General features: G+C 50.2%; 1 protein-coding gene across 1 annotated transcript in view; it reads right to left on the reverse strand.

The window, feature by feature from the left end:
* Ccdc33 (coiled-coil domain containing 33) overlaps window positions 1-9346 on the reverse strand; it is a 94981-nt gene extending 85635 nt beyond the window's left edge. The window contains 4 exon segments of the mRNA XM_035444219.1: window positions 7598-7626; window positions 7629-7693; window positions 7827-8154; window positions 9037-9346. Coding sequence (XP_035300110.1) covers window positions 7598-7626; window positions 7629-7693; window positions 7827-8154; window positions 9037-9346 — 732 coding nt within the window.
* Window positions 9347-11116: the final 1770 nt, after the last annotated feature.

Raw genomic sequence — 11116 nt, forward strand, 5'->3', positions numbered from 1 at the left:
AGTGTTTCTCAACCTGTGGGCCGCAACCCCTTGGGTTGAATGACACTTTCACAGGGGTTACATAGCAGATATCCTGTACATCAGATATTTACGTTATGATTGTAACAGTAGCAAAATTACAGTTATGAAGTAGCAATGAAATAAATTTATGGTTGGGGGTTACCACAACGTGAGGAACTGTATTAAAGGCTGAGAAATGCTGCTCTAATGGGCTTGGCGGATGGCCAGTGAGGTATAGTTCTGCCTTTGTCAGTCTGGCTCAGAGTAGCCTCCAAGACAGAAATCCCAGAACCCATGGAGATGTCACTTCCTTTTGATCCCCTTATCACCCCTACAGTTCTGTTTCCTGATTTCTCCTTACCAGCCAGTCCCTTGCCCAGCTCCATCCTGCCTCTACACCGTGTTCTTTCTGGGTGCTCCATTAGAACCCTCTCTCTTCTGCCTCATCTATCCTTGAGGCAAGGCTCAACCATCTCCCTGATGTCTGTGAGGAGTTTTACACCGTGCAAGCCTCATACCCCCCACATTGATAGAATTCACTGTGTCCATTGTTAGGCTGAGGGCTATGAGGCCCAAGGAGGTCAGTGACTCCATTTGAGTTGTAACTGTTCAGATAAAGCTGGGAACTGAGGTTCAAAGCTCTAGTTTTCTGAATCCTTCAATAGTCACTTTTCTGCAGTCACCTGAGTCCTTGGGGTTCACTTGTAGATATTGTGGGTTTGGAAAGTCACAGTTAATGCCTCCTATTTCCTCTCTGTGCCTATTGGGGCATTTCCCCAAGGGCTGGACACACAAATGAATAGAATAGATGGATGGATGGGTGGGTGGATGGATGGATGGATGGATGGATGGACGGATGGATGGATGAGTGGATGAATGGATACCTCCTATGTCAAGTGAGGTAGGCCCACAGTAACAAGGCAGGCTGTAGGAGCCAAATGGAGGAAGGATACCCATAGGCATGCTCCTTTTATCCTGGAAAAGGGACTGTTCTCTGCTGGCCTGGGCCTCTGCTGACCCTGAGATTTTGCAAACCCAACCCTGGCTGAGGGTGGCTGTGCTGACCCCTTCCGGGAGGGCAACCCTCACTGAGACCAAAACAACTAGGCTGTCAGCTTTCCCTGCTGCCTGCCCACATCTGCTGGTATTAAATACCAGTTTCACACCACGCTTTAATCTCACCTCATACATCACACATGCCATGTCCCCGAGCCTCTTAGTCACTTAGGAGAGATTGTGCTTGGGGATTTGTACAGAGATGAGGCCAGGAGCCGTGGGTCTCGATGTGGAGGCATGTGTGCTTCCCATATGTGTTTTTCTTGTGATCTTGTCTATGTGAGAGGACAGGAGGTGCTTTTGCATACTTATAAACACTATGTGCATGTGTGTTCCTGTGTGCCTAAACATCCGGGAAAGTGACCTCTGGAGATGAGAGGGGGCCCACATTTCCCTGGATTTGGGGCTGGGCTGGTTGAGAGGACTTCAGAAGCAGGCACCCCTCCTCTCCATCTCCCCATCTCCATTCTTCTCTTTCTGTTTCTCTCTCTCTCTCTCACACACACACACTCACTCACACACATTCTCTCACTCACTCACTCACTCACTCACTCACTCACTCACTCACTCACACACATTCTCTCTTTTTCACTTACACACACTCCACACTCTCACACACATATTCTTTCTTTCTCTCACACACTCACATTCCCTCTCTTCCTCCCTCCCTCCCTCCCATATCCCCCCCCACTCTCTCTCTCTCTCTTCTCTCTCTCTCTCTCTCTCTCTCTCTCTCTCTCTCACACACACACACACACACACACATTCTCTTTCTCTCTCTCTCTGTCTCTCTCTCTGTCTGTCTGTCTCTCTCTCTCTCATGCAGGCATCCAGCATCCAGGAGGTGTGACTCAGCACCAGTCCTTGCTGGTGGGAGAGGGGGGAGGCAGTGAGGAGAGGAGGTGGCAGGGCCAGCAGGGCCATCTGCTCTGCTCTGTTCCCTTACAGCAATCTGCTAAGGGAGCTACTTCCCAGACTAGCACCCAGACTGGCTCTCTCCACCCTGCAGTCTGGTATCTGACCCAGGGATCCTAGGACTCTCAAGTCCATAGCACCCCTCTTTTGGGAAACTGGCCCTTCTAGAAGGTGCAATCTTGTTTTCTAGGTGCAGAAATGGAAGCCTGTAGTATTTGCCTTGTTCAACATAGATTTCCCTGTGAGCTTGTTACTAGGACAGCAAGCCTTCATTAAAACGCCTTATGCAGGGCATACTGGACTGTATGCCTCTTCACTTTCACTTAAATCTGCCCAGCAATAGCAGACTTAGGAGTTGTTCTCACCCATTTCACAGGTGAGCAAGTGGAGGCCGAGAAAGTCCTGTAACTTGTGCAAGGTAAAAGATGCTGCTAGATAAACCAGAGCTTAACTTGCATCCAGGTCATTCTGACCCATTTGCCTGCCTGCCTGCTATTGAAAACTGGCTGCTCTGTCCAACTCAGCTGACAGGGGCCTCTATAACAGGATGCCAGGCCTATAGAGACAGCTTGAAGATCAGGTAGCTGGGAGGCAGAGGCACAGGCTTGTGTAGGGACATAAATATGGGACCCCTACAACTGATGCATCAACCAGGATAACCACCTTGGGGAGGACCCCTGGTCCTCCCTAGGGGACTCCTTGAATAGGAATTATTTCATAGCAGGTGGCCAACAGACCATTAATAGACAGTCAGGCCCTGGCTCCTTCCCTTGATATGTGTGTGTGTGTGTGTGTGTGTGTGTGTGTGTGTGTGTGTGTGTGTGTGTGTGTGTGTGTGTGTGTGTGTGTGTGTTGGGGGAGGGGTTGGAAATGCTCACTGCCCCATCATCCCCAGGGCTAGAACTGGCTACTCTACTGCTCTGCCAGCCACAGCCTCACTACCATAGAGACAGACTACACCCCTGCCTGTGTGGGTGACAGCACTCTTTGAGAACGTCTTGACAGTGCCTTTGTTCCACAGAAATAAAAGAAAATCGAGCTACAAAGGGAAACCTCAGGTAGCTTTTAGCAGGGCTCAGCTGCCTGGGGCAGAGTGTGTTTAAGCTGGAGGCACTTGTCACTGGAGCTTGAGGGGAGTGCCTCAGACCCCGCCCAGTCCCTATGTGGTAAAAGGGGTGGGAGGCTGGAAGTCCCAAGATCACGTTTACTTAAGAAAAAAGCTCTATCGAATAATGGCAGAGGAGAAAAAAAATCAATGAAAATTGATAGAGAAATGTAAAACAGGGCTCTCTCTCTCTCTCTCTCTGTGTGTGTGTGTGTAGGGAGAGAGAGAGAGAGAGAGAGAGAGAGAGAGAGAGAGAGAGAGAGAGAGAGAGAGGAGAGAGAGAGAGAAGCATTTGCCACAGCTCCACAGCCAAAACTGACCTGCTTGGGCTCCAGGCCCAGGAAGGTGGGGGCTGGGAGTCAATCCCTGGCACGTGCCTGCAGGAGGGGGCTGGTGGTTGGGGGGAGGGGTGGCAGCTGAGTCTCTAACTCGAGTTAAGAGAGAGATTAATATATTCAATCTGCTCCAGGGTAATTGAGGGAACAATTGGAGTGTTTTTCTAAAGCCCATAAAACTGCCTCATTTGCAAGGAAGAGCTGCCTAGCTGCAGTTCGCAGATTTGATGGAGGCAAAAGAGGCAGAGAACGGACAGCTTTGGGATCCCAGTACTCAGCAGCTACATCAGCCAGGGCAAGGGCCTGGCAGTCCAATTCTAACCTGCTCTCGATTGGTGCACCTTCCATCCCTTCCTTTTTGTAGTTCCAGCATTATTTTCCCAGACCCATCTTCCAACCTGTGAAATGGGTCACAGCATTCTTCTCTTCCAGTACTGTGGCAAGTGGATGCTTTGAAAGACTGGGGAAGTGGGCTGGCACTGAGGGACAGGGGCATGAACAAAGGGTGCCCAGGTCTCCCTCCCTACCCCTCCAGGCCAGCCCCCTGAGAGTGAATGGGCAGTAAAGAGTGGAGTTAATGAAATCCACATTGTGTGCCACTCCCGCTTGAGCCGCTCCAGTCTCCAGGGCAATGGGAATAGCACATGAAATAGCAAGCAATAAAAGGCATAATGAATTTAAAAGCAGCTAGGAGAGGGAGAATGAAGACTGGCAGGGCTCTGGCCTGAAGCTGGGGGATTCCTGGGGTAGCGAAAGTGCTGGCCTGCAGCTTTAGCCAGAGTCAGGACTAGGAACAAACAGGCTGAATGGGGGTGGGGAGAGGGAGGGAACAAAGGGAGAGAACAGCGACTCCACCGAGGTGTAAGGACTGAGGGTAGAGGTGAGGTTAGCAAGCCACTCAGCTCACTCCGTGGCTGCTCGGTTCTCCTCCACTTCTTCTTAATAAAAAGCCCCCAGCTTGTTTCGTGCCAGAGCCATAGTCAGAATCCACAGGCTTAGAGCCAGGTCCTTTCCATTGGGTGATTGCTTTATTAGCTTTCTGCTTTCTTACTTTCCCTGTTCCTCTGGGGCAAAATAATAATAATAATAATAAAATAAAATAAAAAGGTGTTTTAAATGGAAGAAATAAAAAAAAATTGAAAGCGCCTTTTAAAAGTCTCCAGGGAAACAGAATCATTTCCATGTAACAAAACTGCGATTGTTTGGGAGAGGTGACTGCGGGCAGGGCTCCCACCACACCCTCCTCCCTCTTCCTGGGGAACTACAAGAGGAAATTGAGGTTTGCAATGGCAGGAATCCCCAAGGTGGCCCCCAGAGCCAGAGCAAGGAATTAAACTCTTGTTTCCAGAAACTCTATCCCTGGGAATTTCCAGCCCAAAGTTTCCGTCTTCAACAGCCCAGCCTATGTGAAGATGAGTGGCCTTTGAGGGCATAATGGCTCAGGACCTTCCCTTCCCTGTACCACCCCACTGAGAGGCATGATTTTTGGGAGTTGGTCAGAGCTCAGACTTGCCTGCACTTTCTACCTTCCTACCCTGCAGAGTCCCCTCTGCCTACCAAACCATGCACCTCCTTTCTGACCATGTCCCTTCTTCTGGGCAAGGGCAGGTGATTAGTCATATGATCTCAAAGCTGCCAGGAGGTGAATGCAGGTATACCAGGTGCGGGTAGACTTCTAAGGAAGGCTCTGTGCCTTGGGGGAAGGTGACAGTGGCTGCAGGGAACCTGGTAGCTTCTGCCTGTGTGCTCCCCTAGGGTCCTCCTTTGTGAGTCAGGACACCCATGAGCGACCTCCACCCTCAATCCCTGGCTGTCCATATTGGAAACATTCATGGGGACAGTTCCTGCTAACCGCCCCCACCTCCAGGAAAATATTAGCTCAGAGCAACTGCCCTTTAGAACCAACTAACCGGTGCATCATGGCCAGGGAGCAAAAGGATTCAGACTCAGTCAGCAGACATTCATGCTGAGCCCTGGTCCTGGTCACTCACTGAGCCCTGTCCCTGCAACCCACTTTGATGCCTGCCTGCCCCCACTCCATGGCCTGCATCTGTACTGGCTTGGAAAAATGGCACACACTATGTAAAGCAAAAAACACTTGTGAAACTGAAATTCTAAACTGAATAGATTGTTGAGACACCTGGTGCCAGCAGGGCTGACAATAGCTCGGAAGGAGTGACATCTATGCTGGGAAGGCTTCCTAGAGGAAATGGCTTTGAATTGAAGCTTCTGTTTCTGGAGCCCAAAAATCTGTCCCTGGACTCGAACTAGCTTTTGTTGAAGTTGTGCTGGAAGCCCCAAATGAAATTCTCTTTTGTTCCTTCTATTCATCCTAGTCACTGCCTACCTTTCTCCAGTTCCCTTTCTCCTCTTCTTCAGTTGTCAACCAGAGAGCCAGGGGAAGTCCCCCTCTCCTGGGTAAAAAAACCCTTCCGTATGAAATCCTCTTATCTGGATGACCTTGTCCCTATCCAGAGAGATAATATGGCTATGAGGGACCCTATGGTTCTAGGCCACAGGTTCAAAGAACTTCTGGGCCCCACTAGCCTTTTGTGCTCTGCCTAGACCTCCAAGTGGCAATGGGGACAGGAGCCTGCCTTCTTTAGGCTGAGCTTCAGGACTGAGTCTGTCTAACTGCAAGCATGCCCCCTATTCACAAGGAGCCCTTCCATTGTCTGTGGGCTCTGGCATTGTCATCAGGGCTGCAATTGCTGACCCCCCACCCCCACCCAAGGGGAGCGATTTTCCTCTCCCTTGAAAGCTATTTTCTTGTCTTGGTAGAAGCAGACATCTGACACTTTAAGAGGGAGTGTGGCGCAGAGATGATGGCTTTAAATAACAGAAATTAGAGCTGCTGAGGTCGAGGCAGTCATCTCGTCATCCCCCTCCCCCCAGCAGTCCCAACCTCTTTCACCCCTAATTTACAGCAGCGTAGCAGCGTGAATGCATTGTCCATGTGGCTCAGGCTCTCCAGGCCATGCTGGGACCCAAAGAGCAGAGACAGTTTGTTCCTGGGTTCTGGTCCTCCTCTCTAGATAACACTGTTAGACGGAGGGACAGGGCCCAGGTTCTGGACACAGGGAGCTTTCAGACTCACCCAGGCTTACCCAATCTCATTTCACAACAGAACAGAATGGAGCTGTACACAGAGGGTCAGGCAGGTGTGTTAATTGATCCAGAAATGAATGGACAAAGGTTGTAGTGGACCATGTTAGTAGGCCAGGAGGCCTGGGCAAGAGCAGCTGTTCCTAGGTCCCTGTCATATGCTGCCTGCTAACTTTACCTAAAATCCCTTCCTTACAGACCCCCTCCTGTGCCTCCTTGTACTCACCTCTGCTCTTTGCCATGGTAGCTTCAGTTCCTCCCACTCCTTTCCCATTGCAACTCTCCACAACCAACTCAGTCTACCTCCCTGGCTCTACTTAGTGCCACCCTAGAATGTATGCATGTGCAAGAGAGAGAGAGAAAGACAGAGACAGAGAAAGACAGAGACAGAGAAAGACAGAGACAGAGACAGAGACAGAGAGACAGGAACACACAGGGAGAGAGAGAGAGAGAGAGAGAGAGAGAGAGAGAGAGAGAGAGAGAGAGAGAGAGCAAGAAAGATCAGGAGACCTGTGCCCTTCGAGTGCCACCCCAGGTTGTCCCTTTGCTTTGCAGCTAACTGAACCATCTCCCTCTCTTTGCTAGCTTAATCTAGATCTCATTCCTGGAACCTTCTCTCCTAAGCCTAAAATTGCCACCCCTAACCCTCACCCACCTTGTGTGGCTCTGACACAGCCAAATATGGGATGGAGGAGTAATTAGATAAGCGAGTGGGGAAGGAATAGAAGACTCCTCTCAAATGACACATCCGAGAAAGGCTTTCCTGGACTCACACTCCCTCTCCAGAGCATTCCTGCCAGCCTTGAGGATCATGTGCGATACCCATACTGTATCCAACTGTATTGTATCTAGTGACACTCTGTGCTTAGGGGCTGACCAAGACTTGGATTCCACAGACTACTGTGTTCTGAGACTCCCAGTAAATGTTGAGATTTGGTGGAATCCAGAATCCTGGGAGTGTTTTCTCCACCTGTGAAATGAACTGCTGCTTACTCCGTGAATTCTCAACTGAACATGATGCTTGGATGCAGAACATGGCCATAGTGGGAGACCTCCCACAAAAGGACGAGCACCCCTCAACCTGAGCCTGATGCTGCCAGGGTCCTGTGCCCAGCTAAGCCCTTCTTGGTCACTGTTGGAGCTGGATGGGCTCACAGAAAGGCCTTGTCACTCAGACCTCCCTCAAAGTCTGCTGAGACTGTAGGAGACTGAGGCTGGGGATTGTAAGGCTGTAGACATCCAGTTTTATCAGAGGCCGCGTCCTGAGCAGGGACCCGGGAGTACCCACCTGTAGCTCTGGATGCAGTGACATTAGTTCTGGCTGGCTGGGCTCCACAAGGCAGTTTGAGACAGAGGATCCAGAGGCTCGGTGTACATGGAAGGCTACACTGTAGGTCAGGCCCCCGCAGTGGCGGGCTGTGGGGTCCTCGCTAGCTCGGAGAAGAGCCAGGTTGCCACAGTATCGATACAGGTCCTCATGCTCCTGTGCTGTGAGATTCATTCGGGGCTCATCTGGGCGTGGGTAGATGGGGAACATAGCCTCACCCACCCTCTGGGCTGCCTGTCCTGAGGGTCCGTCCAGCCTCAGTGCCTCTATGTGCAGATGTGCATCATTCTGCCCGTCATTCTTGCAGAACCCTGGGTGGAGAACATGGGTTTGAATGTGGTCTCCGGGGTTCCCTTTCCCTTCCTCCACTCTGGGCAGAGAACATGGGTTTGAATGTGGTCCCCAGGGTCTCTCTCTTTCTCTTCCAGGGAACAAGAAGAGCATTCAGGGCCCTGGGGTAACTTGAGCTAAACCCAAGTGTGCTTGGCTAAGATTCCTCTTGTGTTTGAGACCTGAGAGGCCTTTACCTCTGTCTCATGTGAGCCCACCAGAGTGAGGAAAGAAAGGCTTACAGACTTTGGGAGTCACTCTCAGTCCCGACACCACTCAGGACCAGGGAAGAGTTTGGAAAGTCCCTGATTTCTGGCCAACCATAGTCTTGGATTTCCACCAGGAAGCCTACCTGGATAGCTCTCATTCTAGGCCAGAATCTTCTAAGTCACTTAGCTATTTTTGACTCAGAATTCCTGCTTCTTTGTACCCATTCTCTACAGAAGGCAAGACCATCCTATCCATCCATGTCTGTCTATTCTCCATTTCTATAACCAACGGGTGCTTAGGGGACTTCTCATATTATTCCATGTAATGCCCACTGCTTAAGACTGGCTCTAAATGTGCTTTGGGCTTGTTTCTCTCAAATCCATGCCTCCCCTTTAGTTCTTCTTCACCGTTGCCCCCTGTGAGAACAGTGTCAGCCTCCCCATGTTACACTGAAGGAAGCAGGGGCTTTTACAGGGCCAGCATTTGCCCAGGGTCGCACAGTCACACAGGCAGAGCTTGGAAGTCCATCTAGAAGTCTAGTACTCTGCCTAAGGCTCTCCCAGTTCCCTTGAAGTTCTCCAAGGTTCTGACAAGGTCTAGGGCAGAAGTCCCAAGGACCCTCCATCTCCCCAACCCCTGACTCCTCTTTGTACCTTTGGGCAAAGTAAAGATAAACTTGTTCCTGGTGAAGGTGAGGCTCTGCCCAGGATTCTGCTGCTCAATGACCTCAGTGACAGCAGAGCAGACTGGCAGGGGTTCCCCATCATTGACCTGCAACTGCACTCCAGCCTCGGAGCCTGCCTGCAGTGGATTCTCAGCTGACAGCCTCAGGGCATATCTGCCCTCCTCATTAAATCCCACACTCAGAACTTCAAACTCCAGGTCCAGTGTCATCTCTTCTGCCTTCAGCCTCTGGCTCATCAGGGATGCAGGGAGGTGGAGATCAGGACCTCTGAAGGCCATGGCTCCGGCTGGGTCAGAAGTCCGGGCAGAGCTCTGTCCTCTCCTGCTCACAGTCCTTTTCCAGTCTGAAAGCAGACACATTGGCATTGGGAGCCATACCTCACCCTTCTCTGTTTGTTTGAGAAGAATCCAGGCAACAAGCCAGGAAACTGAGCCCGAACTAGGGAACAAAAGCAGCAACTAATTCTTCCCATTTAGCATTTGATCTTCCAGCAAATATTTATTGAGAACCTACTGTATCTGAGGCACTGATTTAGGCCAAACACACATTTCTGCCGCCCCCCCCCCCAAACCTGGCTGTCTTCTAGTGAAGGCAGCAGGTAGAGAAGACAAAGATAAACGTGAAACATGGAAACAAATGATAAGGGCCAGGAAGCTATCTCAGTCAGTAAATTACTTGCTGTATGTGCATGAGAAACCTATGTTTGATTCCCAGAACCCATGTAAGCTGGGAATGGTGATGCATGCCTAACATCTCAGCCTGGGAAGGTCTAGACAGGCAGATCCTGGAGCTGGCCTGTCTCCAGAAGAATCAGTGAGTTCCTGTCTCAAAAAAGTAAAAGTTTCCTGAGGAATAACGCCCAAGGTTGACGGCTGGCCTCTACATGTGTACTCATAAACATATACACTCTTAAGCCTATATACACAGTATATGCACAAACACACACACACACACACACACACACACACACACACACACACACAACCTCAAATTCTCTAGTATGTGAAGAGATGATACATTCTATGCATTCTATTAAAAAAAAAAGAAGGGCACATGGGTTTGTGGTATTCAGAACTCTATATTTCTTGTGAGCATGTCTCTACCTGAGAGCCCTTAGTGTGGATGTGGGAAGGCCTCCAGGGCAAAGGGAGTGTCCAATCAGTACATGTTTCTACAGTCAGCTTACTTTAATCAAGACACACACCTTCACTTTACAGAGAGAACTTGGTCTCTCACACCAAGGTTGTCAATCAGGAATCTGTGCTACCTGGTCCTGGGTTTCAGTGGCAATCAGAGGATCCTAGACACTCCTCAATAAAGAGGAAATCTACTGTCACCACAACTATCTCACCACCATCACCACCATCACCATCATCACCATCACCATCACCACCATCACCATCATCACCATCATCATCACCACCATCACCATCATCACCATCACCACCATCACCATCACCATCATCACCACCACCATCACCATCACCATCATCACCATCACCACCACCATCACCACCACCATCATCACCATCACCACCATCACCATCATCACCACCATCATCACCATCATCACCACCACCATCATCACCATCATCACCACCACCATCAACACCATCACTGCCACCATCATCACCATCATCACCATCACTACCATCACCATCACCATCATTACCATCACCACCATCACCACCATCATCACCACCACCACCATCACCATCATCACCATCATCATCACCACCATCACCACCACCATCATCACCATCATCACCATCATCATCACCACCATCACCATCATCACCATCACCATCACCATCATCACCACCATCACCATCATCACCACCATCACTACCACCATCAACACCATCACTGCCACCATCATCACCATCATCACCATCACTACCATCACCATCACCATCATCACCACCACCATCATCACCATCATCACCATCATCATCACCACCACCATCATCACCACCATCACCATCACCACCATCGCCACCACCACCATCACCACCATTATTCCCTACTGTGTAAGCACAGCTGTGTGC

This window comes from Cricetulus griseus, chromosome 4, assembly GCF_003668045.3.
Source record: "Cricetulus griseus strain 17A/GY chromosome 4, alternate assembly CriGri-PICRH-1.0, whole genome shotgun sequence".
Classification (NCBI taxonomy): Eukaryota; Metazoa; Chordata; class Mammalia; order Rodentia; family Cricetidae; genus Cricetulus; species Cricetulus griseus.